Source organism: Hyperoodon ampullatus, assembly GCF_949752795.1.
Source record: "Hyperoodon ampullatus genome assembly, chromosome: 2".
NCBI lineage: Eukaryota > Metazoa > Chordata > Mammalia > Artiodactyla > Ziphiidae > Hyperoodon > Hyperoodon ampullatus.
The window spans coordinates 37,426,270-37,454,177 of NC_136915.1; the positions used below are offsets into that span (position 1 = coordinate 37,426,270).

The following is a 27,908-nucleotide window of genomic DNA, read 5'->3' on the forward strand; positions in this document are numbered from 1 at the left end:
TGTTGATACCCGGTGTGTGCCAGGCCCAGTGCTGAGCACGGGACACACAGAGATGGGTGGTAAGCAGGCCTCAAGGAGCTCACAGTCTAGTAGGAAGCACAAACATGTAAGCAGATGATTACAAGACCACATGATATACTCATTACAAAGTACTGAAGCCATACTAAGGAAGTGATTAACTATGTCTACCAGAAGTGGGGGAACACCAGAGAAGGCTTCACAGAAGAGGGTTTTGAAGGATGAACAGGAGTTTTTCCAACACATTAAAAGGGGAAAGGCGAGGTAAGCAAAGGGAACAGAATGAGCAAAGGGAAGTGAACGTGCGCTGTCTATTTGAAGAGCAGTGAGAAGTTTGATATGGCTGGAATGTTAGAGAGACAGGAGATATGAAGATAGGGATGCTGTAATAAGCTAGATCCTCCAGGCCTTGGGTACCGTGCTCAAGAGGAAGGATGGGCCACAGCCTCCCACATCTACCCTCTTGGCTCCAGTGCTGTTCCTGTCAAAACAAGCACACTGAATCACACCCTTTCCCGTGCCTTTGATTTAAGAGTTCCTCTCCTGGCCCTGACAGTAAGGCATTTCTGTCCCACAGATTATAACTCACTCTGGGCTATTATTCAGCTCCCCAGCCCTGGCCCTGCTGCAGTTAGTCCAAACATAATATCCTTCATGCATATATTATCTGTCTCCCTATTATCTGGAATCATTTCGGAATTAAATTTCAGTCCTGCAATATTGGCTTCAGGAGCGGCACGCTTTATGGGCTAGTCAAAGGTTAGAATACCAATCAAAATAACAGTGCCGATGCAGCGAGACATTTTAATATTCCAAAACCCGGTAATTGTAAAAGGACATAATATTTTTTCCCTGATTACCCCAAAGGCAACACATGTTAACAAGGCGAGGGAAGGAGTGAAAGAAATTTCAGAGTTCAGACAGCTGTAAGACATATTTAAAGGAAAAGCCCAGGCAGGGCACTACACCATGGGGGCAGGGAGATGAGAAGAAAGAAGACAGTCTCTCTAGCTCCAGCTGCCCCGACTCCAAATATAGCACTGGTCCCTCTGCTACCTCTGGACTATGTCCCAAGAGCTCATTCCCAAGGGCAGATGTTACAGAGGATGGGATGAAAGGAGAAAGAGCTCAGGATGTGGAGTCTTGAGGCCCAGGTTCTAGTTTCAGCTCTTCAATCCAAAGCCTCCAGCCCCCAGGCTGGCCCCTCCCAGGGCTTCAGCATCAAATCCAGTGGCAAACCCTCAGGGCTGCTCTCCCACTCGGCCTCTCCTTGTCCCGTGCCTGTGCCCCCGCCGCTCTCACATTTATACCTGGTGCTTTTGTGTCCTGTTCTCTTTGCACATATTTCTTCCCAAAGACAGTTAGAGGCCCTCAGCTACCTGGCCTCAGAGCTGGCTCCCCTCAAGATGGCAGCCCATGTGCCCACTGCCCCACGGACAACGCTCTGTACTTTGGCTGATGCCAAAGACCTGCGCCACAGCCCCAGTCTCGTCCTGACTACTGAGTGGTCCAGAAGCATTTGTCTCAGTGCAAGCCCTCCTCCATCCAAAATAAACAAAACAAACACCTGGCAGGGCCCCTACATCTTCAAACCTCTCTTGGTTTTCAGTTTTGTTTTGTTCTTGTTTTTTCCAAATAGCCCCAATCAAGGGGCTCTGCGGCAGGCACCATGCAGTCACCACTGTATGAAGAGTCCCAGCCTCTGTCAGGTTGCCTATCACTTGAGCAGCTCTATCCCCACAGCTACAAAATAGTGACCTGACCAGCAGAGTTCCAGACCCTTTCAGTCCACACGGCTTCCCAGCTAGTTCAGCCCACTCGCTGGAGCCTCCAATCTGCACCATCCCGACCTGCTGACCTGCCTATGGCCCCCAGCAAAGAACTTCATTAAGGCCGAGAATTTATTCCTCCATAAGCCCTTAATTTATTACTGCGCTGATTGGGACTCTGAACGCTCCAAGGTCAGGAAAAGTCGTACTCAGTCGTAGACACCAACCCTCCCTTCAGCAGTTTCTCCTGCTGTCCGCTCCCAGGGGAGGGGGAGACAGAAATGCTTCTTGGAGGGACCCAAGGTCTCCTCTCCCTCTTTCACAGCTGGTCCCAACCCCATCATCCCCTTCAGGGCATGCAGATATTGTAGCAGGGCGTATAGCACAGATGGCAGAGGAAAAGTGGAGCAGCAATCTTCACACCCTGGTTCATCTGGGTCTGTCAAATTCTAGGTGACCTCCAACCCTACAACTTCTGAGCATGACTGGCTGAGCCCTGTCTGCCAGGACTGACTCAGAATCCTCCGAAGGCTTCTGCCTACCTGCTTCCCCAAAAGCCCATCCAAACAGGCCCAAGCACCAGAGGGAATTCCAGGCCATTTGTGAGTGTATGTGCACGTACTTGCATGGCTTGGTCCGACTGTCCGTGAATCGTGTATGTGGAGGCATGCACTTATACATACATTTATACCTACGTGTCCTGCGTATGCAGTGAATATATACATACTATGTGTGCATGTGTATATCCATATACTCACATCCTTTTGGACCTACCCATTTCTTGACCTCTTATTTACACTAACATTCTCCTCCACCTAATCTTGGCTACCCACCCCCATGGGCACACCTTGGAGCCTGCCAACACTTAGAACTGCCCCATCTCTGAAATCACTAATTCAGACATGCTACTTTCCAACCATAATCTCTTATCCTTTCATCTGGCATGCTCAACTATAGCCAGTATACCCGTTCCCCATCTTACTGGGACCTATCCACTTTTTCCATATCCGTCAGGACCGCTGCTTTCTTCATTTCCCTCAACATCCAGCTTAAATCCCACAGTCCATCTTGGCAACCACTGTCTCGACAATATCTTCAACTCTTTTGTTCCTTTCATCACACCCCTTGGGAAAATCTCTTCTGTGTATGAATCTAAACGTCTGCTTTCTGCATGCCCACAGCCAGGCAGCTGAGCTTTGCTAAAGGAAAGCCACACAACTGAACAGAGAGGTTCCACTGTGAAGTAATGTCACCAACATCAACTGGACCCGCACCACTGCCTAGAAATCCGACTATACTTCTCAAGTAAGCTCATATTGCTATTCTTTACTAAAACTACAGCAATCCTTTTCCACTTTCTGCAAACCTTCGCAGCCTTCCCCTATTAGTTATCAGCAAATGACTGATCTACTTCACAGAGAAAAACAAAAGCCTCGGATGGGAACTACTACTTGTCATCACCAAATGCACAAGCCTACCTGCATCTGTCTGCACCCATCTTCCTCTCCTTACCCCATAATGATGGAAGAGGGGACCATCCTCCTGAAGACAGCCAGCGTCAAGAACCTGGGTTCTCCATACCATCTCCTGTCACCTTCTCAGAGACCTCTCTCACTCCTATATTTTGACCCTTGCTTCTCTAATATACAAACGAGCATGTGTCTTTTACCTTAAAACACAAAACCTGCCTCAACTCCACAGCTGCCCCACCACAGCCCTTACCCTTTCTCTCTCCTTCAAAACCACATTTCTGAAAACGTTAAAATTTCTGTCTCCTCATTTACTCCCCAATTCACTCCAACTTGGCTCCTATCCCTATCATGCCATCAAGAGGTTTTACCAGAGTCACCAAGGTCCCTGAGCCCAGGTCTGGCACTCATATTTCAGTCTTTACGTTATGTGGCTCCCTCTGAGCAGACCAGTCCTTTTCTTTGGAAGACACTCTTGGTGTCTATGGCATCACACTCTCCTGGTCTACCTCTTCTTCTACCATTCTTTTACCCTCTCTTTTTAACTGTTTGCTCTCTTGAGCACAGAGTCAGGCAAAACTAAATTTAAGTTCTAGCTCTGCCACGTACCAAAGTAAGACACTGAGCAAATTTCATCATCACGCTGTGCCTCAGTTTTCTCAACCTTAAAATGCAAAAAACAATAGTAACTACTGTGCAGGGCTGTGAAGATTGGATAATGGGTTAGATAATGAGTGCAGTGTCTGGCACAGCACTGTCCAACGCAAACATAACGTGAGCCACATAAGCAATTTATGAATTGAATGCCCAGCTCAAGTAATAAGAAACAGGTTAAATTAATTTTAAGAATATGTTTTAGGGGCTTCCCTGGTGGCGCAGTGGTTGGGAGTCCGCCTGCCGATGCAGGGGACACGGGTTCATGCCCCAGTCTGGGAAGATCCCACATGCTGCAGAGCAGCTAGGCCCGTGAGCCATGGCCGCTAAGCCTGCGCGTCCGGAGCCTGTGTTCTGCAACGGGAGAGGCCACAACAGTGAGAGGCCCGCGTACCGCCAAAAAAAAAAAAAAAAAAAAAAAGAATATGTTTTATTTAATTTGGTATATCCAAAGATTACCATCTCAATAGGGACTCAGTATAAAAAAATTATTAATGAGGTATTTTTTATTTTTTCATACTTAAGTGTGTAATTTACACTTATGACACATCTCAATTGAGATGCTAAATCTTCATCAGAGATACCTGATCTGTATTGAGACTTTAAACAATTAACAGTTGAAAATGCAGATTTACCAATCCAGTGTGTTCTAAATATACTGAAAAGTTCTTCTTGAAAGTTTTTAACTTACATTTAAATTAATTAAAATTAAATAAAATTTAGAATTTGTTCGCCAGTCATATCAGCTACATTTCAAGTGCTCTATTGCTACAGGTGGCTAGTGGCAACTATATTGGACACAACGGATCTAGCACATGAAATGCAATCATTAAATAAGAAATATTACTATTACTACTAGTGACCACTCCTGCTCCTTCTCTAGTTCTGACTCTTCCTCCTCTATGTATCAAACATTGGTATTTCCCAGTGTTCTGTCCTAGGCTCTCTTTTCTTCTCATCTTATTCACTCCATTCCCAGGGCTTCAATTATCATTCACATACCAATAATGCCCCCAAATCTGTATCTCTTATCCTGACCTTATCCCTGAGCCCCAGACCTACATATCAAATACCTTCTCAACAGCTTCACAAGAATGTCTCAAAGGCATCTAAACTCAACATGTCCCACACTGAATTCACCTTCTCTTCCAATCCCCAAACTTCTCCTCCTTCCATTATCTCAGTAAATGCATTCCAACTCTCCCAGCTGCTTACATCATAAACCTTGGGAGTCATGATGGTCTTCTCCTTCATCCTCAACCCTCACAGCCAGTCAGTCACCATTTCCTATCTATTGTACAGTCAATTCTGCTGTAACACTTGTTTTGAAAGAGCAAATTTGTTCCAGTGCAACTGAAGTCTTAGGGAACGATTTAGCATAACGCACATTGTACATTTGTGTGAGACTCTGTCCTTAAGCAATACAAGATAAACACAGGAAGTTACACCCAGCTGAACAGAGCTGTGTAAGAATAAACAAAATGACACGTGCGTACACCTCAAACATATACCAGCTACCTGGATCACCACATGTGCTACAAGCCACAACCGTCTGAGTACAATCTCTGATTTCAGAGAATTCTCTTTCTGCCACTCCACAATAACTCACAAGCTACAACCCTTCTCATGCCCATTTCCACAAGCAAACTTCACGTTTTTTTTCAAGGTAAAATGCCATATTTATCATAGTATTTATGTATTTCTTAACCATTTAATACGTGTAAAATCATGCTACCCATAATTTTTATTTTATTAGATTCCCATCTTTTTTCATGTGTCGCTGATGAAGTTTGTGAGTACTGTGCACCTAACCCCATTTTTATGGCACAACTTTCCACAGCAATGGTGATTTGGGGGGAGGTATATGTTGCATCGCAGCAGAACTGACTGTACCATTTAACACTCCAGATTCAGTCCATTTCTCTGCATTTCCACTGCTAACAATTTAATCCCAGTAGCTATCATCTTTCACTTGGAATGGCCCAATTCTCTGGTTCTCAACCAGGGACGGTACCTCCCCACTCCCACACCATCCAGGCCACCGGAAAAGTATGTGTCTGTCGAGGGGAGGTGGCATTTTTAGTTGTCACAGTGACTTGGAGAGGTGCACTACTGGTTTCAATGAACAGGGACTGGGGATGCTGCGAGTTCAGCAATGTTGCCCACATGATGATGTGCCCCATCCCAACACGCCAACTATAGCCCCATTAAGAAAAACCAGTACTGGTCCCCTATATCTACTCCTAGCTCTCTCTACACTGCAGCCAGAGAGACTTTTTTCAAAATGCAAATCAGATGATGCCTCTCCTAGGTTCAGTACCCTGTAATTGCTTCCCCTCACCCTAAGGATAAAGATCAAAATCTAAAGTCTGGTCTACAGACTCCCCTCCAGTTTCATCTTACGTCAGCCTTCTCTCTTCCCCACTTTCACTGTGCTTCAGGCAGTCACTCATTCAACAAATAATGATTAAACATCTACTGTGTGCCAGGAACTATCCAAAGTGATGAAGACAGAAGAGTAAACAGAAGAGACAAAAGTTCTTTGGCCCCCATAGAACTTACATTCTAGTTTCATGAAGCTGCCAGGCTTCTCTTCACCCCAGGGCCTTGCCACGTGTGGTTCTCTGCTTAGCCAATTCCTGCTCATCCCCCAGGTCTCAGCTTAGACTCCCTTCCTCCCTCCACCCCAATAAGTCAGGTCCCCTTGTGATGTGATTCCATGACTCTGAACTTTTTAGTGTTATAACACAATTGAAATTGTTTAACATCCATCTCTTCTGTTATATTCCCAGGGCCCAGCACAGTACCTGGAACACAGAAGGCGCTCAAAAATATTTTGCTTATTGATGCAGATGTGTATGTTTATATATGTGCAAGTGCCCTTACATTTTAGGAATATGTATATATAAACACATTCGTGTCTGTGTGTATTTTCAGATATTTCTGCAGGTGAATATGTGTATACACATGTATCCAAGTATGGATACATACATACAATTTTGGGTAGGCTCGCTTGAGTGTATTCATTCACATGAGTACATATGTATATTTGTGTGTGTGTGTGTGTGTGTGTGTGTGTGTGCACTCTTCTGGCCCCTCAGTGACAGCTCTGACCTCCTGGAGGCCGCTGGAAGCAGGGCCCCAAGTCCTCTCTAAGCTGACAGTTCAATGAGAGTATAGATCATTCAATGACATTCCAAATGTCAGCAAACACTGGCTTGCTCCTCTCTGCTACAAGGAAAGTAGGTGGAGACAGGAGATGTGGAAACCTGGCCCTAGAAAAGTTGTCCTTCCCTGACGCAGCCCACACCGCCTCTGGACAGGAGAGGGCAGCTGAAAGATAACATTCTGCCTCTTCTCAGACTGGAGGCCTTAGTCAGTCAGTGCAGACCGTTACCTCAGTCCCAGGTGCTCACTCAGCACGTCTAGGTGGCCAAGCAGACCAGGACCCTCCCCATTCTTTTCATGGGGCAAAGCCCTGCTGGGGGGTTGAGGAGAGGAGAGGAAGGGAAAGAGGTAGGACAAAGTAAGATCAAGGATGGGAGAGGAGCCTGTAGACAGCCAGGGCCTGGGTCCCACATGGGGACAGAAGGCAGGAGTGAGGCTTTTACATGGTACTCCCACAACCCTGGCAATGGCCTCTCCGGCTTAGCTTTTAGCATTGCTCTTTTTAAGGGTGCAGGAATCTTTGTGCAACCTGCACTAAGTCATGCAGTATAGAGATCAGAAAGATTGCCATGTGCCTGGACCTCTGGGGCCCTGCAGCCTCCCTGTCTTGCATGGCTGCTGGCAAGGACTGGAGTTCGGTCATCTTTCCTACTGGGCCCTTAAGCACAGCTGGAACACGATGTGGCTGTAGGGCAGAGAGGAAGGGGTGAGACCCCTGGTTTTTCTTAGACCTGCTCAGTCTACCTTCCAAGAGGCGATCACAGAGTCCTCAGTTTCCCCTGGTACCCACTCCCCGCTCCATGGCTCAGCACAGTCTGGCAGACGAGCAAGCTGAGCAGGCTCAGCACAGCCGCCTCCACTGCCAGCAGCACCGAGGTAGTCCCGAGTGGCAATGTCATCGCACGGGTCGGCTGCTTTCCTGCTTCTCTGCCGAGGAAGCTAGAGGCAGGGAGTTATCCATACACCAAAAAGTCTAGTGAACTTCACAGAGCAATTGTTCATGGTCAGCGCCTGCCTCGCTTGGTGGGGCCTTCACATTGCATTTGCCAAGGCCAGCAAGCAGCCTCAGATGCACTCTGACAGCTGGCACGCCGTCTTCCAGGAGCACAGGCCTGGCCACACCCGCACGCGTAGCCCTGCCAAGGCCCGCGTGAAAGGGCCTCTCTGGAGCCAGCTCTCAGAGATCAGTCAGCCAGCCAGCAATTGTTCACTGAGCACACACTCTGCACCTAGCCTTGATCTGGCCACCGGGGACACAGAGAGGAACCAGACTCAGTCTTTGTGCTTCGGATGAACACGTCTGCAAGGAAACACACAGACTCAGTTTCAACCCTCGAAGATCACTGATATCCAGAGTGGCAAGGAGCCTCAAGGCAAGAGTTCGACTGCAAAGCTTCTCAGTGGAGGTGAGGCCTGAGCTGAATCGTCAAGGAGAGGGAATAAGCCCGATGAAGATGACTGGGGGTGCTTCAGAGGGAAGGCCATAGGCCAAGGCCTGAAGGCAGGACAGAGCCTGGCCTCCTCAGCCAAAGCTGGGAGGTAGTAAGCAGCTGTTGTTCAGCTGCAAGGGAGATCATCGGGGGAGGTGGGGAGGGGTCGAAGCACAGACAAGCCAGAGGGCAAAGGACCTGTACACCAGGGAAAAGCAAAGGAGTTCACAAACACTGCCACAGAGAGCGGCTGCCCTAAGACGTACGGAACAAAGTCCAAGGTCATTGTCTTCCAGTGCTCCTCCAAATGCTCACTTAGCTCCAGCCCTCACACACACCAAAGGCATGCTGCTCTCCCTGCCCCGAAGCCCCCTCTCCTCCTCAGATCCAAATCCCACCTCCCTTGAATGCCCAGTTCAAGACCCAAATCCCCATGATACCAGCCTGAGCCTCCAATGACCTCTCCCTTCTCTGGGGCCCCCGGGAGCCACTACTCTGACCTCTGGTGTGTGTTCTCCCTTTTCTGAGCTTCCTGGGAGTCACTGAACGGCATGGGGTTCCTGGGGCTGCCCCAGGTCTGTTGCCCTTACATCACAGGGATTAATGGGAGTCAGTCTCCCTAGTGGCCTGGGCCTCCTAGAGCCAGGATCCTATCAGAGCAGGGGTCTGCAGCGTCTATTCCTACACCTCCCTTCTTGTGCTTACCTAGGAAGGACAGCACACACTAGGAGAGTACAGTTTTCTGGGTGATTCATTCTCTGCCAGGCCCACTTTCCTAGCTACACGGGGTCCCTCCCAGCCCACAGCCTCAGTGCCCACTCCCCAGGTGCTCAGTGCTACATGAGTGCCAGTCTCTTCCCCCATGCTCACAGGGAAGCGGGCTCTAGTGTCCACAGCCCTTCTCACATGAGCAAGCTCGACTGGGGCTAGACAGGACCAAAGCCCGCCTGAACCAACTCTGCCTCCCAACCCGAAGGAGATACCAGGGCCAGTCAGGTGGCTCAGAGGCCACACTCATGATCACTCATGATACTTTCCCAGAGGCTGAGCTAGGACCACCTCCCTCCCAGAGGCAATGCAGCTCAGCCCAGAGGTGGAGCTCCAAGCAAGAACCTGGAAACTACCCTTAATTGGGACTTCTCTGCACATCTGGGTTAACACCAAGGAGGGCAGTGTCAAACTCCACCCAGCAGCCTGGTCCCCCAAGCAGCTCCCCACTCCCAGAAATAACCACAACCTTCCAGCACACATTAGCTAGGGAAGGGTATTGAGAAAAGAGAAGAAAAGAAAAGAGATGAGAACAACAAGTTGAAAACAGCAATGAGAAAAGAAAGCAAGAGGGGGGGTGGTCTGAGGCAAAGGAGAACCAGAGGAAGCATGGAGTGGGACTCAGACACAGTACCTTTTTCAGATTAATCCACTGCTTGAAGTAATCTGCCACTGGCAAGCCCAAGTACTGGCACTGGCCCGGGAGCCTGAAGAAAGGGAGGAGAGAACAAGTTGAGCACCCATGTACCAGGTACGGAGTCTTAAAACAGGAAATCCAATAGAGTCTATAAGACAAAGTGATCTCAAGGCTAACCCACTAGCCATGGGTCCTACCCCACCCAAGAAAGGCACCCCATCTCCAACACTCTGGACACTGGGCTCCAGATGCAGCCCTCAGATCCAACTGTGAGAACCTGGAGACTCTATTCAAAATGATATCAGCCGCACTGCTTTCTGACGGCCTACTACACGCTAAGTGTCTTACTTACATTCTCACGTTAATTCAGAGAGATGCTGTGAGGTGGGTAGATCTGTATATATTATAGACGAGGAGGGGTTACCTAAGATTCCACAGCCAAAACATGATAGTGCCAAGAAGTGAACCCAGGTCTGTCTCACTCCAAAGCCTATGTTCTTGCCAATGCACCAGGATGTTGTCGTCATCTTGTTACACAGAGAGGCAGAGATGTAAGATAGGAGGAGAGAGAGGAAGAGCATGTGATTTAGAGATAGTTGGGCAGGGGCTTCGGCTCACATTTAAGTCTCAAGCAATAGGCTTTCTGTGATAGAGAAGAGACCACACAGAGGGTGTGGAAGTCAGAATCTAAACCAAGAACATGTTCTTGTTTTCTCTTTAAATAATAATTTATAAATTATCTCCCCTTCCAGCTCATGATGCCGTTTGGCCCACACAAATCCATTCAGCCAAACACTTACTGATGTTTTACAATAACAGTCAGTCACTTAGGCCTCAAAAAGTAAGACTTAACTCCTGCACGTAAGGGGCTCACAGTTTGTTCAATGGAATGGATAATAAAAGAAATAGATAAAAAGCCTTAAATTGGGACTTCCCTGGTGGTGCAGTGGTTAAGAATCCACCTGACAATGCAGGGGACACGGGTTCGAGCCCTGGTTCGGGAAGATCCCACATGCCGCGGAGCAGCTAAGCCCACGCACCACAACTACTGAGTCTGCGCTCTAGAGCCCGTGAGCCACAACTACTGAAGCCTGCGCGCCTTGAGCCCGTGCTCCGCAACAAGAGAAGCCACTGCAGTGAGAAGCCCGCACACCACAACGAAGAGTAGCCCCCACTCGCCACAACTAGAGAAAGCCCATGCGCAGCAACGAAGACCCAAGGCAGCCAAAAATAAATAAACTTTAAAAAAAAGCCTTAAGTTGAAGCATTGGGGTACATGGAAGGATGGTGGAGGATGCTAGAAATATCAGCTGGGGAAGATCATGGAGTTTTCTTGCTAAGAGGAGCTTGGCCACAGGCAATAGAGAGCCTCAGAAGAGTTGTGATTTACAAAGATTGTTCTGGGGGCAACAAAAACAATACACTAAAAAAGCCAAGTATTAGCCAGGAGACTAGACAGTAGCCGTAGAGACAGCGAGCCAGCAACAGGAAAAGATATAAAGGAAGCCTTGGTGACCGAATGGGACGTGGGGCCCAATGAGAGAAAGCAGTAGAACCCAATTCAGAGGTGTGTGGCTTGGTTCGCTTCATGCTACTCACTGAGACAGATACAAAGACAAAGTTAGGGGCGCAGAGAGCATATCTAATAGATGAAGCGGGCCAGCATTTAATCAATTTCATTATTGTTTTAAAATTTTCTTCATACAGTGTCTCCCTAAACCAGGGTACACTGCTCCCACTGCCTCGCCCCTACCACCCCACCGAATGAAGGCATGAGTTTGGGAATGCAGTTTTAGATATACACCTGATGTGTGCTAAGCACTCAACATCTGTTGAGTCTGAGGTGCCTAGGAGACATTTGGCAGTGGGGATGATGTCTAAGAGGCAGATGGATGTCCAGTTTTAAAGACAGGTCGGGACTGGAGATATAAATTGTTAAGTCATTAACGTAATTTAAGTAAAATTAAAGCCATGAGAGTAGACGAGATCACCTGGGAAGAGTGTGGAATGAGATGAGCAGAGGGCCCAGGCTAATGTCTCAGGATAAAATGAAACCAGGCCACCCCTACCAGACCACCACCACAGACAAGGAACTCACTACTACACATAGCAGTCGGCTCTAATTTTGGACTCCTTCAATTCTCAGAACAGCCTTCCTTTATACTAAACTAAAATCTGTCTCTTGTAACTTCTACCCATGTGTCTGAGAAATGTCTTTAGAAACTACAGAGAATGAGACTTCTATCTCTTCCTTGCAGAACCCTCCCAAGATCTGAGAGCCTAGGGAGCTTCCTCAGAGTTCCCTTCTCCAGGTCGCATAGCCTCAGCTCCTTCGAGAATTCTGTAGGAGATAACGTACCATGAGTCGGGACTCACCCAACCCACCTCCATGTCCAGAGGGCAAGGCTCCTGGACCTTTTTCAGGGTATCAGATTGCCAAGGTCACAAATGCTCTTTGGACCTCACTTCACATCACCTGTGGTCAACCTAAATGATGATGAAAGCAGGCTTACCCTTTCTGGAATATTTATAACTGATTTTTGAACTTAAAAAGCAGGTCATTAGGGGCTTCCCTGGTGGCGCAGTGGTTGAGAGTCCGCCTGCCGATGCAGGGGACACGGGTTCGTGCCCCGGTCCGGGAAGATGCCACATGCCGCGGAGCGGCTGGGCCCGTGAGCCATGGCCGCTGAGCCTGCGCGTCCGGAGCCTGTGCTCCGCAATGGGAGAGGCCACAACAGTGAGAGGCCCGCATACCGCAAAAAAAAAAAAAAAAAAAACAGGTCATTAGTGTCAAATGCCAGAGTGGTCAAGCAAGATAGAGCTGAGAAAAACCCAATGAATTTGGCATTGGTGGGCTGGTGGGAACAGAAGGCAGCAGGCGACGTGTTGAAGAGTGAGAAGAGATAAGAAAGTGGAGATCACAAGTACAAACTCCTTTTTTAGGAGGCTTGGCAAAAAGAATCCAGTCGAAATGACTTGTTTCTACCCTAGAAAGTGTTAGGACAGTCAGCCTTCCATCCATTATTCTTCAGTTATTTGACAGACACTAGTTGGAAGTCAGTGCCCATGTTTCAGGTGGTAGAGTTAAGGATTTACTTTTCTAAGACCTGAGACACCTTTCCAAGGGAAGGTTCCTCTCAACACCCAGGTGGCACAGTGACATCAACTACAACCAGTCAGTTTCCTAGGAGGGAAATTCTGGCTGAGGCCAAGATGATGAAGGGGTATCCAGGTAGGATGTCCCCATGTGGGAACCAAGGACCAAGATTATAAGGAAATGAGGCAAGATTTTGAAAGATGAAAGGTAGCTTTAGGAACTAGAATGTGGTTGCCTAAGAAGCAGAACTGTAATGTCTGGATAATTTTCTTGTTCCCTGCAATTTTTCTTTCATGTTCTTTATCCTTGGTATTTGTGAAATGCTTGCTCAGGTCAGCTTTTTTTTTTGCGTTACGCGGGCCTCTCACTGTTGTGGCCTCCCCCGTTGCGGAGCGCAGGCTCCGGACGCGCAGCCTCAGCGGCCATGGCTCACGGGCCCAGCCGCTCTGCGGCATGTGGGATCTTCCCGGACCGGGGCACAAACCTGTGTCCCCTGCATCGGCGGGCGGACTCTCAACCACTGCGCCACCTGGAAAGCCCAGGTCAGCTATTTTTGAAGAATCATATTAAGACCTGTGAGTGAAGGGGGCCACCAGAAGCACCAGAATCTGCAAAGGAGCAGGTTAGGGGACTGGCCAGCAAAAGGCAAGGGTCCTGGGTCACCTATCATACTCTCCCTTAGCCAAGCCCAGCACCCTCTGATTCTTTTAGTTGACACAGGCCAGGAGTGCTTTTGGCTGGCTGGTCCTGGGAGAGGGAAGGGCTCCCTCTTCAGCAGGATTTCAAAGGCAGATATCAGCTGCAGGCTTCTCTACCCAGGTAGGAAGGGTCTAGCTCAGTAGGATCCTGCCTGTTTCTCTTGGTGGAGGACCTATACCAGAGTGGCCGCACTGAGGACAGACTAGACAGATGGTCAGGCTGGAGACTCAGCTTCTGATATGGCTCAGCCGCATCCAGAGTGCTGCCTGGGCCCCCTGGCTGACTGAAGCAGAGGGAGGCGGGACCATCATTGTCACTCGGGGCCCTGGTCACTTGCAGGTACACATGCTGTTTGCAGACTCACAGGCATTCAGGTTGTTGAGTCCTCCAGCTAATGGGAGGTCCTAGCTATGTGACTTCAAGATACAAGCAGTACAGTTATAGCAGGACGCAGGCCTATCTTCACAAGAGACACAGAGCCATATGCCAGAACTTGAACTCCCAGGTGCCTCGTGGGAAGAGAGCTACACATTTCTATGACAGAACCCTAGCCCAGCTTAGAGAGCACCAAGAGAAACCCTGTGAGGAAGGTAGGTTAGAGTAGTTGTCACCCCTTCATAAAAGAGGAAACTGATGCCCAGAGAAGAAAAAGGATTTGCTTAATCAGACAACAAGCCAAGGGCAGAACTAGAAATGGGATCTAAGTCTTCTGACTACACAAGGCATCAATCATTTGGATGCAGTCTTTGCAGTCCCTGGGAAGGCAAGGTCTGGGGCTTTAGAGGGTTAGGTAGCACGGTGGTCAGTGCTCAAGGTCACACCTGGGTCCACAGTTCTTAGGAGCCTAAGGCTAGGGTCAGTGGGTACCAGTGGGTATATGGTTCCACCAATTTAGAAAAGAAAAAGGCAAAGTCACCCTGGCACGAAGGGCCTGAATGCTGTGAGTTCCTACCAGATACTGATCCCAGGAAAAGAGCCATTGGCAGTGGGCCCTGGACTAGCCTACGGGCATGAACGTGCAGGCAGGTTTATGGTGCCCAGGTCTCCAGGCAGCTGGGATCACTGGGCACAGAGCTCCTCAACTGCCCAAACATCATCTGGCCATGCTTATTACTGCTGCCCAATGAAATTTTATGCACCAAGTCCACAGGTGTGATTTCCCCTTCTTTATGAGGGTCGGAATGACATCACTGATGGCCAATAGAAAAGAGCCAATTATGTCCAGGCCATAAAAAGGAATGGGATTTTTTTTCAACCAAATCAAAACTTCCTTCAGCTTCATGAATGCAAGGGGCCCTCTTTAAGGAAGCCCCCACACACACCAACCCCAGTCCTGCCTGTGGGCTCTAAACCAAGGGATATGATTGCTTTCCAAATACTATGGGGCCTAGGGCCAGAGAGGGGCTCTGCCTTTGGCGTTAACCATGTGGCCCTGCTCTTATCACACTGGCCCCTTAGGGTCATCAGAACCCACTGTGAAACCCTCTTGCTGATGCTTGACTGGCTCCCTGCTGCTCCATCCAGGGGGGCATCAGAAAAGATATGGTACTCCTCAAGTTCCTTTATCACTCCTGCTAAATAACAAAAAGAAAGCAAAGAAAGCCCTCTCCTACTTAGAAAGAACAGTATGGGAGGAATAGGGGTGTAAGAAACAGCACCTTGCCCATACAGCACAGAGCAAAAGGAGCCCCTCATCCAGCCCTACCACCTGCAGCCCAGCACTTGGGCTAAGTCCAGACAGCCCTGATGGCAAACAGCTCAGCGCCAGCCAAGGCAGGGGACTAGCTCATTAAGGGAACGTCACCTTTGCTAATGGGTATGGGCGGGATGAAGCCACTGTTAGCAAGAGCTCAGCTTTGAAGACTGGGTGAAGCAGAGCTGGGGACTCTGCTAGACCTACTAGGCTTGAGTCGATGGGGCCAGCAGCATGCATGGAGGTCTGACAAACAGACTGGCAGACACCAAGAGCCAGGACCAGCAGGAGAGCAGGCACAAGTTCTGGCAGAGGTCATGGACACTCTTCCTTCTGTGCTTCTCTCTCTGCAAATCTTAGGGACAACTCTAAATTGGGGAGATGCAGGTCACTCTCAAGCCCTTAAAGAGGAGGAAGTCAGCTGAATTGGAGGCCATATTTGATCCCCCTCTGCCTCTCTGGAAAAGCTGTGGGACCCAGATCTCGGAGTGATGTAGGCTTTCAGTCCTGGTACCCAAAAGCACATACTGCTGTCCTGCAAAGGGCAAACTATTTTGTGCCACCTGATATGCAGAAAAAGGGGAGTGTTGAGGTGCAGAGGCCAAGAGCAGGGAGAAAGGCCCTGTCTTCTTCAAAGTCACCTTGGAGCACGGAGGCATGGAAGGCCCAGCCTGGGGAAGGCAGAAGCAGCAGACCCAGCCGACCAGTCAGATGGGAGCTCCTGCCGAGGGGTCACCTATGAGGGGGGTTGGACTTGTTTCCATGAGGGGCTCCACACTTGCTCATTCTGATACAAACCTTCTCAAAGAATGCTGTCACTGGCTGTCCTGCATCTCAGAACCACCACATCTCCTAGGCTTGTCTCCAACTCCCAGGGCTGAGCCTCAGGAAAGGTCCCCTTCCCCTGGGTCCCAGTCTGGGAGTCCTACTAGTCAGAGCCTCCCCAGTCAGCATGACGTGATTCTGCATCCAGCTCCGGCAGGCTGCCCCAGCCAAGGCAGCACTTAGCTGGGGACGCAGCTCTTTGTCTCTCCTATTTCTGTTCCCCTACCCAGAGGAGATAAACAGACCCTGGGTGATAAACGGCCCGCCTTTCACGATCACTTTTCCTCAAGTTGAGGAGAGTAGCTGGTGATGGATGGGCTGGAATTTGGTTATCAGGAAGGGCTGTCAGCCAGAGGTGCCTATCTCCTCCCCCACTACGCAGGGCATCATTATGCTATGGCATCGAGGTAAAATATGAGCAAGGGGAGGGAAGGAAGGAAGAGGGGAAGGCTGGGCTTCTACACGGAGCCAACTGAGCTACAATGAGAGCAGGCACGGGGCTGGGACGTTAGTTATCTGCCTGTGACACCTTTTATCTCTGCACAAATTGGTCCTTCCACCCCCACTGCATCCTCTTATACAAACACAGGCAGGCACCATGTGTCACCATTGCAATCGCGTAGCAATTTAACCCGAATTAGTGAGGGGGTCAAACAAGGAAATAGGGGTTTCTCATTTCAACAGGTTCCTTAGTCTCTGCTCTGAACCACCACACTGCGGGGAGGAGGGTGGAGAGAGGCAGACTCATAATTGAATTCACTGACTTGGCCACTGCTGATGTATAAAAAATTAATGCTTAAGTCTCGTACTTATCAAAGCCAGTCAGTTTCCATCTCACCTGCAAGACACACCGTGGCAGGAGATACAGCCTGGCTGCCCCCGGTGGGCTGAACGCTCAGTGCTTTCCACCAGGGCAGGACTGGCAAGGACAGGAAGGGAGAGAAAGGCGCTGCCCTGCAGCAGCAACCCCTACTAGAAGCCTACAGGATAGTGTGTAGGGTGTGGGGGAAGGATGAGGGCAATGGGGGTTACAGGAGGTGAGCACATCAAAGATGATCCTAGACAGTTCAAGAATACACTTCAGTCTACAGAGAAAAGGCATTCTGGCTCCACCCTCCACCAGGAGGTGGCCAGTAACCCCTCTCTGTCCCCCACCCACACACACACAGACACAGCTGTGCTGAAATTGAAGAAGCCAGTGGGAGCACTGTCAGCACTGACAAGGCTAAAAGAGCAGGGAGTGGAGGAGTCAGGTCCGTTCCCAGATCACTTCCCCCACGCAGACCCTGGAGCTAGAAGAGCCCCTGATGGGGGCGGGGGGAAGGAGAGCACAGTAGAAGCCCCACCAGGCACATGGCTCTGCCGCACTAAGAGACAACTTGGTCAAGTGAACGTGTGTCCTTGGGCAAGTTACATCACCTCCATGCCCTGCTCTGGGAAGGTTAAACGAGCCGGCCAAGGGAAACATATTTTATAAATAAGCACTTATAGAAGGGATTCTGGCTGTAAGGAGGTCAGCTGAGGCCAAACCTGCCTTTGGAGATGCTTCCAGGCCACCTGCATTGAGAAGACAGTGCCTCGGTCAGGAAAAGGATTCTAGAGAAGTTTTCTGGGGATGACAGAGTAGGGAAGTCCCAGAACCATTCAACAGTTGCCAAAATGAATTCCAAGAAGCTTGGGGGTGAGGGGAGGAGCTGTGGATAGAGAAGCACCTCGGTACTCATTCTCCAAATCCAAAAAATCAGCACGCAAATAGGAGGGAACAAAAGCCAAGGCCCCAGTCTGAGACACAAAGTGGGAGAACTTTCTACCTGAAGTGATACCACATATTTATGGGTATCACTGAGACCCAGGACCCTCAAGGAGCAGAGGCCAATCAAACCTGATTCCTATACTCAGGACCACCTAGAAGATAACCACAGCATGAACTATAATGATCACTCCAGGAGAGACCACAGCAAAAGGGTCATCTCATTCCTGGGGATGGGACGGCAATGCTGAGGAGCACTTACAGAGACTGAGCTTCAATCCCCTTCTCTCTCTCTCTCTCTCTCTCTCTCTCTCTCTCTCTCTCACACACACACACACACACACACACACACACACACACACACACACTCCCTCTCTCTCTCTCTCTCTCTCACTCCCTCCCTCTCTGTCCCTGCACTCTCCTCCTGCCCACAGCCTTGGGAGAACGCACTGCCGACTTCTCAGCCCACTTTGCCCCGACACTTGCCCCTATCCTCTGGGACGGCTGCAGGTTACAATTCCAACCACCAGCTTCAGAAAGATGATACACTTGCTGGAGCCTGCAAAGGGTCAGGAGAGAGTACTGTTTGAAATACCAGCGTGACAGCTGGCTCCTTGTCTGTCTCTTCCTCCCCCATCCCCCTCCCCAAACTTGTCATGGTACAAGAAGTCTATAAGCAGCCCATCAGCTTTAAATATCAGTGTGCGTGAAGCAGGAGCACGAGAGCGAGGGAGCGGGAAGCAGACAGCAAGCGCCTCTGTCGCCACTGCCTGTCAGGGAACACTAATGAATTTCACCACCAGCAGCCATGCCTCAGATGGGGGTGAGGTGGGGGTGGGGAGTTTTCTAGGGAGAACATTCACAGTATTAAAACATCTCTTCCCAAAGCCCTGTTAATAAATGTCACTGCAGAGCCAAGAACTACGCCCCGCCACTAGGACTCAAGGCAAGGGAGGGGTTGGGACGAGCCCTGAGGTCCACCCAAACAGGAAGGGGAGTGCAAGTGTGAGGCTGGAGGGAGCCAGCTGAGCCCCCCAATTAAGAGGGTGACCACTATCACCCGTGCTCATCTCATAAAGGCCTTGGGATGCTTGGTTGAGAGGACTAGGAGGACAAGAAGGAAAGGCCTCACGCTGGAAGAGAGTACCAGCAGTGCGGCCCCAGCCAGACTCACTCCCCGCCCCACTTCCCATCAACTTCAGCCAACTCACTACACTTGAGGCCCCAGGAGGTACAAGGGGCTCCGGGCCATCTTTCCAGATCTAGGGGAGGTGGGGTGAGGAAACTCAGGCACCAGTCCCAACAGGAAGCTACTTCCCCAACAGATGTCAGAAGCCAGAGCTTATTATACTCTCCCTTTCACAGATGAGGAAATGGAAGTTGAGAGTGGTAATGTGACTTTCCCAAGGTCCTACAACTAGTAGGTAGTGGAGCCAGGACTCAAACCCAGGTCTCTTTCAATCCTAAAGGTCCTGTTCTTTCCACAATACCACACAGCTTCTCTGAGGAGGGGCTGATCACCTCACTGGCTCCTGTGTGTCCTCTATTGCCAGGCCCTGCCCTGCCCCTCCACCCCCTCCCACTGGTACACATGCACCTCTGGCCTGGCATGGGCCACAGCTGCCATGTAGCACAGGGCTGGGCCTCAGGCCAGGGTGAACCCAGCTTGGCAGAGAAAGCCCTGGGCCTGAGCCAGGCCATCACCTGGGAGTCTCCACAGCCCAGAGGGCATGGCTGCAGGCACAAGACTTCCCTCGGGTGCTCTCCGTACAGCTCTGATCAGCACTGTCTGATCTGGCAGTGACCTGCTGTGCAGGGGGCAAATGACATTTAATTTCCTCTTGGTTTCCCTATGGTACAGACGAAAGGCCGTCACCTGCGTCTGGGTCTGGCAGCACAGCTGGAAGTGTTCGCAGACATGCTGCTCTGGAGAGTTCCCAAACAGAAACCAGAACACAGGCGGGTGCAGAGGGACGCCCCGTAGGCCAAGCTGCCCGTACTCCCAGAGAAAACCAACCTCAAATCCCCATCAGCAAGCAGATGCTTGAAGCCTCCAAAAGGCACCGTACATGTACAGAGCACCTCCCTGCTCCACCGCTTTGTGGCCCACCTGTCACCTGTCTCTACTCCCATTTCTCCCACACAGAGCCCACAGAAATAACCACACAAAGCACACAAAGGCCACAAACACCCTGGGGAACAGTCTAACATGCACCTCCCCAGTGCCACAAAACCAAATACTGTGTATCTCGCCAGCCCCTCTCTGGTGAAACAATAAGACAAGCACCTCTTCGGAGTCCCTCCCGCTGCAATTCTTCCAGGGAAAGTGCCCCACCTGCTGCGGCTGCGAAAAGTGCTGGAGCGGCCACCAGGACCGGCCAGCCCTCTTTCCCAGGTGGAATGGCAGAGGCCTCAGCAGGCAGCAGGGAGTAGGGTCCGGGGAGGAGAGTGAGCAGGTGACAGGAGGTTTCCAGGGTACTCTGGTCAGTGTCTTGGCTGGTGAGCTATTCTCTTTTTGGCTCAGGCACTCCGTTACAGTTTGAGTGGTCTCCAAGATACCTCATTCATCCCCCACCAGAGTCTCCACCTGGCCTGTGGCCATCTTGACCCTTTGCCTGGGCTGCCTTTGTGTGGCCTACAATGCCCTCTGGAGGCTCTGAGGAGAGCATCCGGCAAGCATTCAGGATCTGGGATGCAGTCTGACCTCTGCTTCCAGGACACAGCTGTTCCCCTTACCCCTGGCTGATCTCCTCTGCCCTGATCCCAGCTCCCCTGACCCCTTCAGGATGTGTAACACCTAGCCTACACAGTCACACTTCTGGTGGGCATTTTAAACCATGCTCCATGGAGCTCTAGGGTGCTAGGAGGGACAGCGGGCTACTTTGTGGACTGGGGGAGGAGGAGGAAGAATGGGCAGGGCCTTGCCCCAGCTTCAACCAGAAGAGCTCAACTTTTATGTTTTGTAATATTGGGCTTTCTTTAACATTTTATTTTTTAAAAGTTTCCTGCTAAAAATACTACCCATTCAGTCTCTCTACTATGCTGCTCTGGGTTCTCATGGCATTTGTTTTGTACCTTTGTAGTGTTCTCATGCTCTACCGTACTTATTACTTAGCCTGCAATTAGTTTTGCACGTGCTGTTCCTTCTGCCCTGATCACCTGGCAGTCCCCACAGTCCCCAGCACAGTACTTACTGGGCTCCGAGTAACTCTCAACAGGGGCTAACTTTAGGCTCCTGCTGGAATATTCTTCCAGGATACACAGTGCTTAGTGCCTTCGATGGCAGTTTCCAATGGTATTTCTCGGAAGAGAAGAGCTGAAGTGGGTGGTAACTGACACTTACAGGGAGGTCCTAGTGAAGATGTGTGGCACGTGCCACTCTTAAATCACCAAATGCAGCACACCTGCTACCATCATCAATCATCTAAATCAACCTCCGGGGGACCAAGAAGACTTTTGCATCTGGCCAATCTCTGAGCAAAATGCAGTATATTCCAACAGGAAATACCACTCACTAGATGTTTCTAAACCATGAATGTGGGACCATGGGAACATAGGATGATGCTCCTCAGCCAAGTACTCAAGGGTCTGTCCCCTTGTAGAGGAGTCACGAGTCCCACAGCTCTGCTTATCCGACTGGAGATGGGGGAAGCCCCTTGGCCCATCAACCCGACCCGCCGCCTGGGCCTCCTTCTCCAGCCAGCTTTGGGGAGGTGGCAGCAGGGGCGCAGGGGACTGTGCTCCTCCTAGCTAAAGCCGCTTGTTAATAGGCTCTAGATTCCCTTATCCCCGGGGAAAGGGAAGTAGCAATGAGCCCTCTCCCTCCCTCCACACACCCCCACCCCACAGATGCCTCCCAGCAGGGCCAGGGAGGAGAGCCATTAGTGTGTGCCTCAGCAGACAATGGGGAGGAGAAGCCTCCAGAGCAAAGGACAACTGCAGCAATTAGAATGCAGGGAGGTTCAGAAGCTATTTAACTGGGTGACCCTGAGGTCGCTGCATCTGACTCCCATCCCTGGATAAATATTGTATGAGAGGGGAGGGGGGCAAGCGAGGGAGCCATCGCAGCGCTGCCCCTCCTTCCACTCCTTTCCCCACCCAACCCGGCTGCCTCCAGACACACACACCAAGAACCTTATTTACAGCCCTGACAGTCAGAGCACTCCCTCTGCTAACCAAGAGGGAATGGACAGAGCCGACTCACCCAAAACTGACTGTGGCAATCGAGGAAGAACTCAGCGCTGCTGGGGAAGGGAGCTGAGCCAACACTGAAACGCAAGGCTTCCCCCAGATTCTGGGTCCAGCTAGCACAAATACTCTCTATCACCCCAAAACCACCAGCAGGCGAAGCTGGTGCCAACTGGCAGCGAGTAAATAAAAATGGAGCATCCTTCCACCTTTTGGGGGCCCCGTAACGGAAAAACTCCTGGATCTTACCACTACCCAGGTGTTCCTTAGCAAAGACGGGAGTCCTAGCTACCTGCCCAGAGGAAGCGGGAATAGCCACATGCCGCTTATCCAGCGGGTCCCTTAGCTGACCTAGTGGGGAAAGGCCACGAGCAGGAAAGTCAGACAGAGCAGCAAGGGGTCAGGGTGGGGGAAGAAGAGGAGAGCGTCTGAGCACAGGCTGCTCCTCAGCCCCCTCGAGCCGCTCCTCCAGTCCTGCTCTAATGCACCCTGACATGCCTCTGAAGACAGAGAGCTGTTTGCAGTCAGCACCGTGATTTGTTAGTAATTATTTCCATGGTGTCACACTGCTGTCACTCTGTTAACAAAGAGACAGGCTGCCTCGGGCTGCCTGCAAGAAAGAATCGCAGAGAAAAAGGCCTGTCAGGCTCCCGGGATTCTCTGGGCTGGCTGGCTTTCTTCCCCAAACCAACATCCTTGCAGGCTTTGGAAGAAACAGTTTTACAGAACTATCAAGTCTGAGGCGTGTCACCCATTAGCCAGGGACACTGAGAATTTATCCCACCCGCTCACAGGCGCCCTTCCCAAAAGGCGACAGAACTAAGCCCCCAGAGTCCACAGATCATTCAGGCACGGGCCACTATGCCAGCTGCAGCCTTGAGTTCCCTGGCCTTCACCTTCCAAGACCCCTGTTTCCTGACCCTTCCTCCTCACTGGGGTGTTCACACCCTCTCATGTGCTCTTAGGAGCCTGAGGATAGAAAACTATTTCAGAAGCAGCCGCCCCACTGGCATGGATGGTGGTTAGGGAGTATACGATGGCAGGGCATCTTCCCTCCTTGAATCTGCCAATCACCGTTCAAGACCAAAGCTGCTCAGGTACCAACACCTCTGTAGCCCCCAGAAGCCTGAGCACCTGTGAGGAGATCCTCTCTGAGCTGCCTGGATCGGGACAGAATCCGCACTAGGAGAGCTGGTGGTTTGCTTTAGCACAAAGTCATGTCTCCATTACCCTGGCTGGGAATTAGAGGACAGATTGGCAAGCGCTGACAAAACAGAGGTCACTCACCTTACAGGCATGGAAAGTTGGAGATTAATTCTCTCCTCTCACAGAGGGAATCAGACTCCTGGATAGTGGAAGGAAGCACCAATCTTGAAAAACCCTTTCACTGCCAAGCAGCAGCAGCAGCAGCAGAGAAGGGAGACGAAAGCCCACGAAAGCCCTGGAGAGGCCCTGTCAAGGTGGCAAGAGCCACTGCCACCAAGCTCCCACAAAATCCCAGGAGACAGAGGAGCCTAGGCAAGACTAAGATTCTTCTGGTATCAGGGTCGAAAAGACAGAGGGCAGGGCTGGCTGCATGCACTGAAATGTAAACCCCATGAAGACAGGATATTTAGGAAGTTTTATCTCTGTTCACTGCTAAATCCTCAATACCTGGAACAGTGTAAAACATATAACGGGCGTTCAATAAACATCTGCTGAAAGAATAAATAAAATGGGTCACTAGAGCTCAAAGGCCACTTCCACAGGCCTGGGGTCAGCCTCTCTCTATCACAGGGGTTCAGAAAAGAGGGAGGCCAGTGCAGATTCCACAAGAGACAGGGAAGACCACATGTCTGAAGGACTGGAATTAGGTTTTTAAAGGATGAGGGAAATTAGGACAAGCTGATAGGTCTAGGGAGATGCTTGTATCAGACTCAACATTCACATACTTATTCGACAAACATAAAATGAAAGACTAAAGAAGGTATGTAGTCCAACAGAAAGGGAACAGATAAACTGCAGTACAGTAATACAATGGAATCCTACCCAGCAATAAAAAGGCTGAACTACCGATACATACAACAACACGGATGAATCTCTCATATGCTATGTTGAGCAAAGGAAGTCCGACTCAAAAGAGTACATCTTGTTTGATTCCATTTATACGAAAGTCAGTAAGAGGCAAATGATCCAAAAGTAACAGAAGTCAAGAGTAGTGGTTACCTGGCAGAAGGAGGGCATTACTGACTGGGAAAGGGCACAAAGGAACTTTCTGGGATGACGGAAAAGGTTCTTCGTCTTGATCTGGGTGGTGATTACACAGGTGTATACTTGTATAACAATATATTGAGCTGTCCATTTCTCATTTGTATACTGTATGCACCCTGCTGTACCTATTTCATACCTCCATTTCTAAAAAGATAAAATTTTTGGAAAAAGCTGGGTCTCAAGAGTCACACAAAGAATGTTCAAAAGAAACACAAAAATATCTCACCCAAAGGAAAATATCTTCCAGCATCAACAGTGGCTCTTTCTCCCTGGAGTTCAGGACACAAACCCTCCAGCCTTCACTCTCTATTTGCCAGAGGAAAGAGAAGCCCAGACGAATGGCCAAGGCCTGGGAAGGTCCAAAAATGTTCAAAACACAAATCAGTGCAGCCCGAGTCTTAGGTGGAGGACATCATGACCTGGCGGGAGGCCGCATGCGGCCTCTACTCCAGACCACGTGAGCTCCAGGGAAGCAGAGCTGGCGCCCCCGGTCAAGCCGTGCCCTGCTGGTTCTGAGGCTCTCTGAAGCAGCCTGTCAGATTCTCCCATGCAGCGTAGAACCAGACTTCCAGACACTGCCCAGAAGAGCCACAAACATAAAACCAATTTGTCTTCCTGACAAGCCAGGCGGAGACTGGCTGAGCTACCCCAACTCTGGGCGATGGTCAAGGTCCGAGCGCCTACAGCCCCTCCTGCCAGCAAGGAAGAGGCAGTAAGAGCCTCATGGATGGTCAAGGGGCACTCCACCTATCAGACCGGGGACCAGAAACCAGGCGGCAACACTCACCTCAGGACCAATTAAGCAGTAAAGAGCCATCTAGTCAGCAGCTCTGCAGCAGGCCGAAGCAGGAAGCTCCCATCACCATAAACGTCTCAACGCCTGCTCAGTCACTACATAAACATCTCCATCTTTTATCAGGGTTTTAACTGAGCAAAACTTCCATTCCAGGGATTCCTATAATCACTGAAGTGCTTTAGACCCTCTGACACCTTCCAGGGGGGTGAGGAGATGAGGCTGCCACTGGGGCCCCACCCTTCAGCCTAGAAATGTCCAGAAAGTGGAACACCAGAGGCTCTGTCGGCCTGTGACGGGCCGTGCTCGCAGACCCGACGACAGGACTTCTCTCTCCCCAAGTGCCCCTGCAGGCCCAAGGTCCTTCCAGGGCACACCAGCTTCCCCAGACTCAGGCTTTGAAGGAAGGCCTCAGGCTGCGCCACCCACTGACCTGCAGCTCCAGGACCACATGGAGAAGAGTGGGAAGGGAGCGCAGACTGGGAGCCGGGAGCCAGGAGCCTGCTCGGGCTCCAAAGAAGCCTGCTCCTGCCCTGAGGCCTGCCCAAAGGAAATGGATAATCCCCAGCCAAGCCTGCCATCAGGCGCCCCTTTACTGCCAGATCCAGGCCCCAGGAAAGGTGCAGGAGGGGGCCCTCCTGCATCTCCGAGGAGGCTGGCCCCAGAGGCCGTGAGCTCTCAGGTGGAGGCGGGGCACCCCTCGCTCCTCCACGCCCAGGAACTCGGGGCCCAAGGAGCTGTCAGGCTAACGAGGCTACCCCACCACCGCTCCATCTGAGCGTGGCAGGCTGTGCCGCACCACTGGCTTCAGGTGGCTCTCCTTTAATTAATGGCATCCCAGGCTCTGCAGGGAGCTTCACCCCACAATGAATGGCCCTCTCTCATTAGAGGCAGGCCTGCCATGATGTATTCAGGGCGAGGGCCAGGACTCATTTCCCTGTCTGTGGGTTGGGGATGGGAGGGAGGGGAGAGGCAGCAGGGAGAGATTTATATCGAGTGACTTGGATTAGCTGCAGCTGAAACATGACCCCATCAACGCAAGCTGCCTTCTTGGGGCTAACCCCATGTACCTCTGCTGACGAGAGGGCTCTAGGGAAGCTGAAGGGAGGGCAGAAGGTCTGGTTCTCGTTCTCTCTGGGCTTAGGCTGCAGCTCAAAGGCCCAGAATTCCTATACAACCTCCAGAACCCTCTCCCCACCCCGCCCGCACACACTTTGTGTGCACTGGGAGCCTGCCCTGACTCTGAGCTGATCTCGTCCACGGAGAGCCTCTTCATGGCCAGGAAGCTGACCCACTGGCCTCACAGCTATGGGACCGAGGCCCTGACCATGGCAGACAGCTGTTTCTCCTGCTTTCTGTAGGAAATACCCTCACTCCCTACCTCAGAGGAGGACTCCATGACATGGTAAGGCCCCGTGCCTGCTGCTGTGTGGGCAGGATGCCACGGGACATCTCAGACCTCAGGCTACCCAGCGCTAGGTAAAAGGCAGGTATCAGTCTGACATGGAAACATGCTGGCAGCCATCACCTCACCGTGGTGATCCATTAGGCTGAACCCTACGTCCAGGGTGGGGAGATCCTGTGCAATATGACTCTCCTTCCCTCCCCCTGGCGCCACTTCACAGGGATCATCAGACTGTGCAGGGTGGTCTGGGGTCTTCAAGGCAAAAAGGAAAGTGCGGCCTTCAGTGGTCCACGTTTCCAATGTACTTCTCACAGACCTGGAAAGAAGGCCACCCTGCACTCCGCTAGCCACACAAGTGGTTTTAGGCCACAGAGCTGGGTAGGTTCAGGCTGGCAGCAAAAAGCACACAGGCCTACAAACTCCCCCTGCAAATCCCACTAAACTTATGTTCAGATTTGCTTGTGCTTGGGAGAAGAATCCTACTCAGAGCCTGCCCTCTTTCCATCCTCAGCCCTCTTAGAACGCCAATTCACTAAGAGAGCTGGAGGGTGGGCCCTCACCTGCTGCTGCCAGCTCATCAGAAGGTTGCTTTGAAGGCCTGCTGTGTCCCGAGGAGGCCAGGGCAGAATGCTTATCATCTGTACACACCGGCTCCATGTCACCCACACTTCTCCCGGTCCTCGTGGTGGAGCATTCATGTACCCTTCCTTCCCTACTCAGAAAGAGATGTAGCTCAGTTCTGCTTTGCTAAGCCCTATTTGGCAATGTGTCTAAACACATGCAAACTTAATTAGTTCAGGAGGGGAGCCCAAGCGCTTGCAGTGACAGATAAAAGTATCAGGAAATGAGACAAGTCAGGACTGCCAGGGAGTTCTTACTCAAGCCCCTTCCCCCAGCAGGCTGCTAATCAAAGGTGATACAGCTCAGTGCTGAGACCAACTGGCAAATCCATGGACAAGAGACATGTTTTCATGAGCTTAAAGACACGACGAGATGCCCCCCGTGCTTTCAAACATACTACAGGACAGAGGTGTCCAAAGTGATATTGGCAGTGGTTTCCTTAAAACAGATCTGAGGATTCATTCATCTGTAGCTCAGCAAAGAGGCTCTCAGACAGCCCCAAGTCATCCCCCACCACACCTCCTGGCCAACCATATCCCCACAGCAAAATGATCGTAACAGTCCAGACCTCTGCCAACACCAGACCAGGTACCAGAAGCCGAGGGTGTCAGAGAACATCCTGAGGCTCTGCCACTCAGTTGCGAACAAAGGAGAGGAGGAAGGGCGTTCCCACC

General features: G+C 50.8%; 1 protein-coding gene across 6 annotated transcripts in view; it reads right to left on the reverse strand.

Annotated features, from left to right (window-relative positions):
- ERI3 (ERI1 exoribonuclease family member 3) overlaps positions 1-27,908 on the reverse strand; it is a gene marked incomplete at its 5' end in the record, with an annotated part of 129,180 nt that overhangs the window by 51,454 nt on the left and 49,818 nt on the right. For all 6 annotated transcript variants that reach the window (XM_079696439.1, XM_079696438.1, XM_079696437.1 and 3 more), the window contains one exon: positions 9,911-9,983. In XM_079696439.1, coding sequence (XP_079552565.1) covers positions 9,911-9,983 — 73 coding nt within the window. The remainder of the gene's footprint in view (positions 1-9,910; positions 9,984-27,908) is intronic.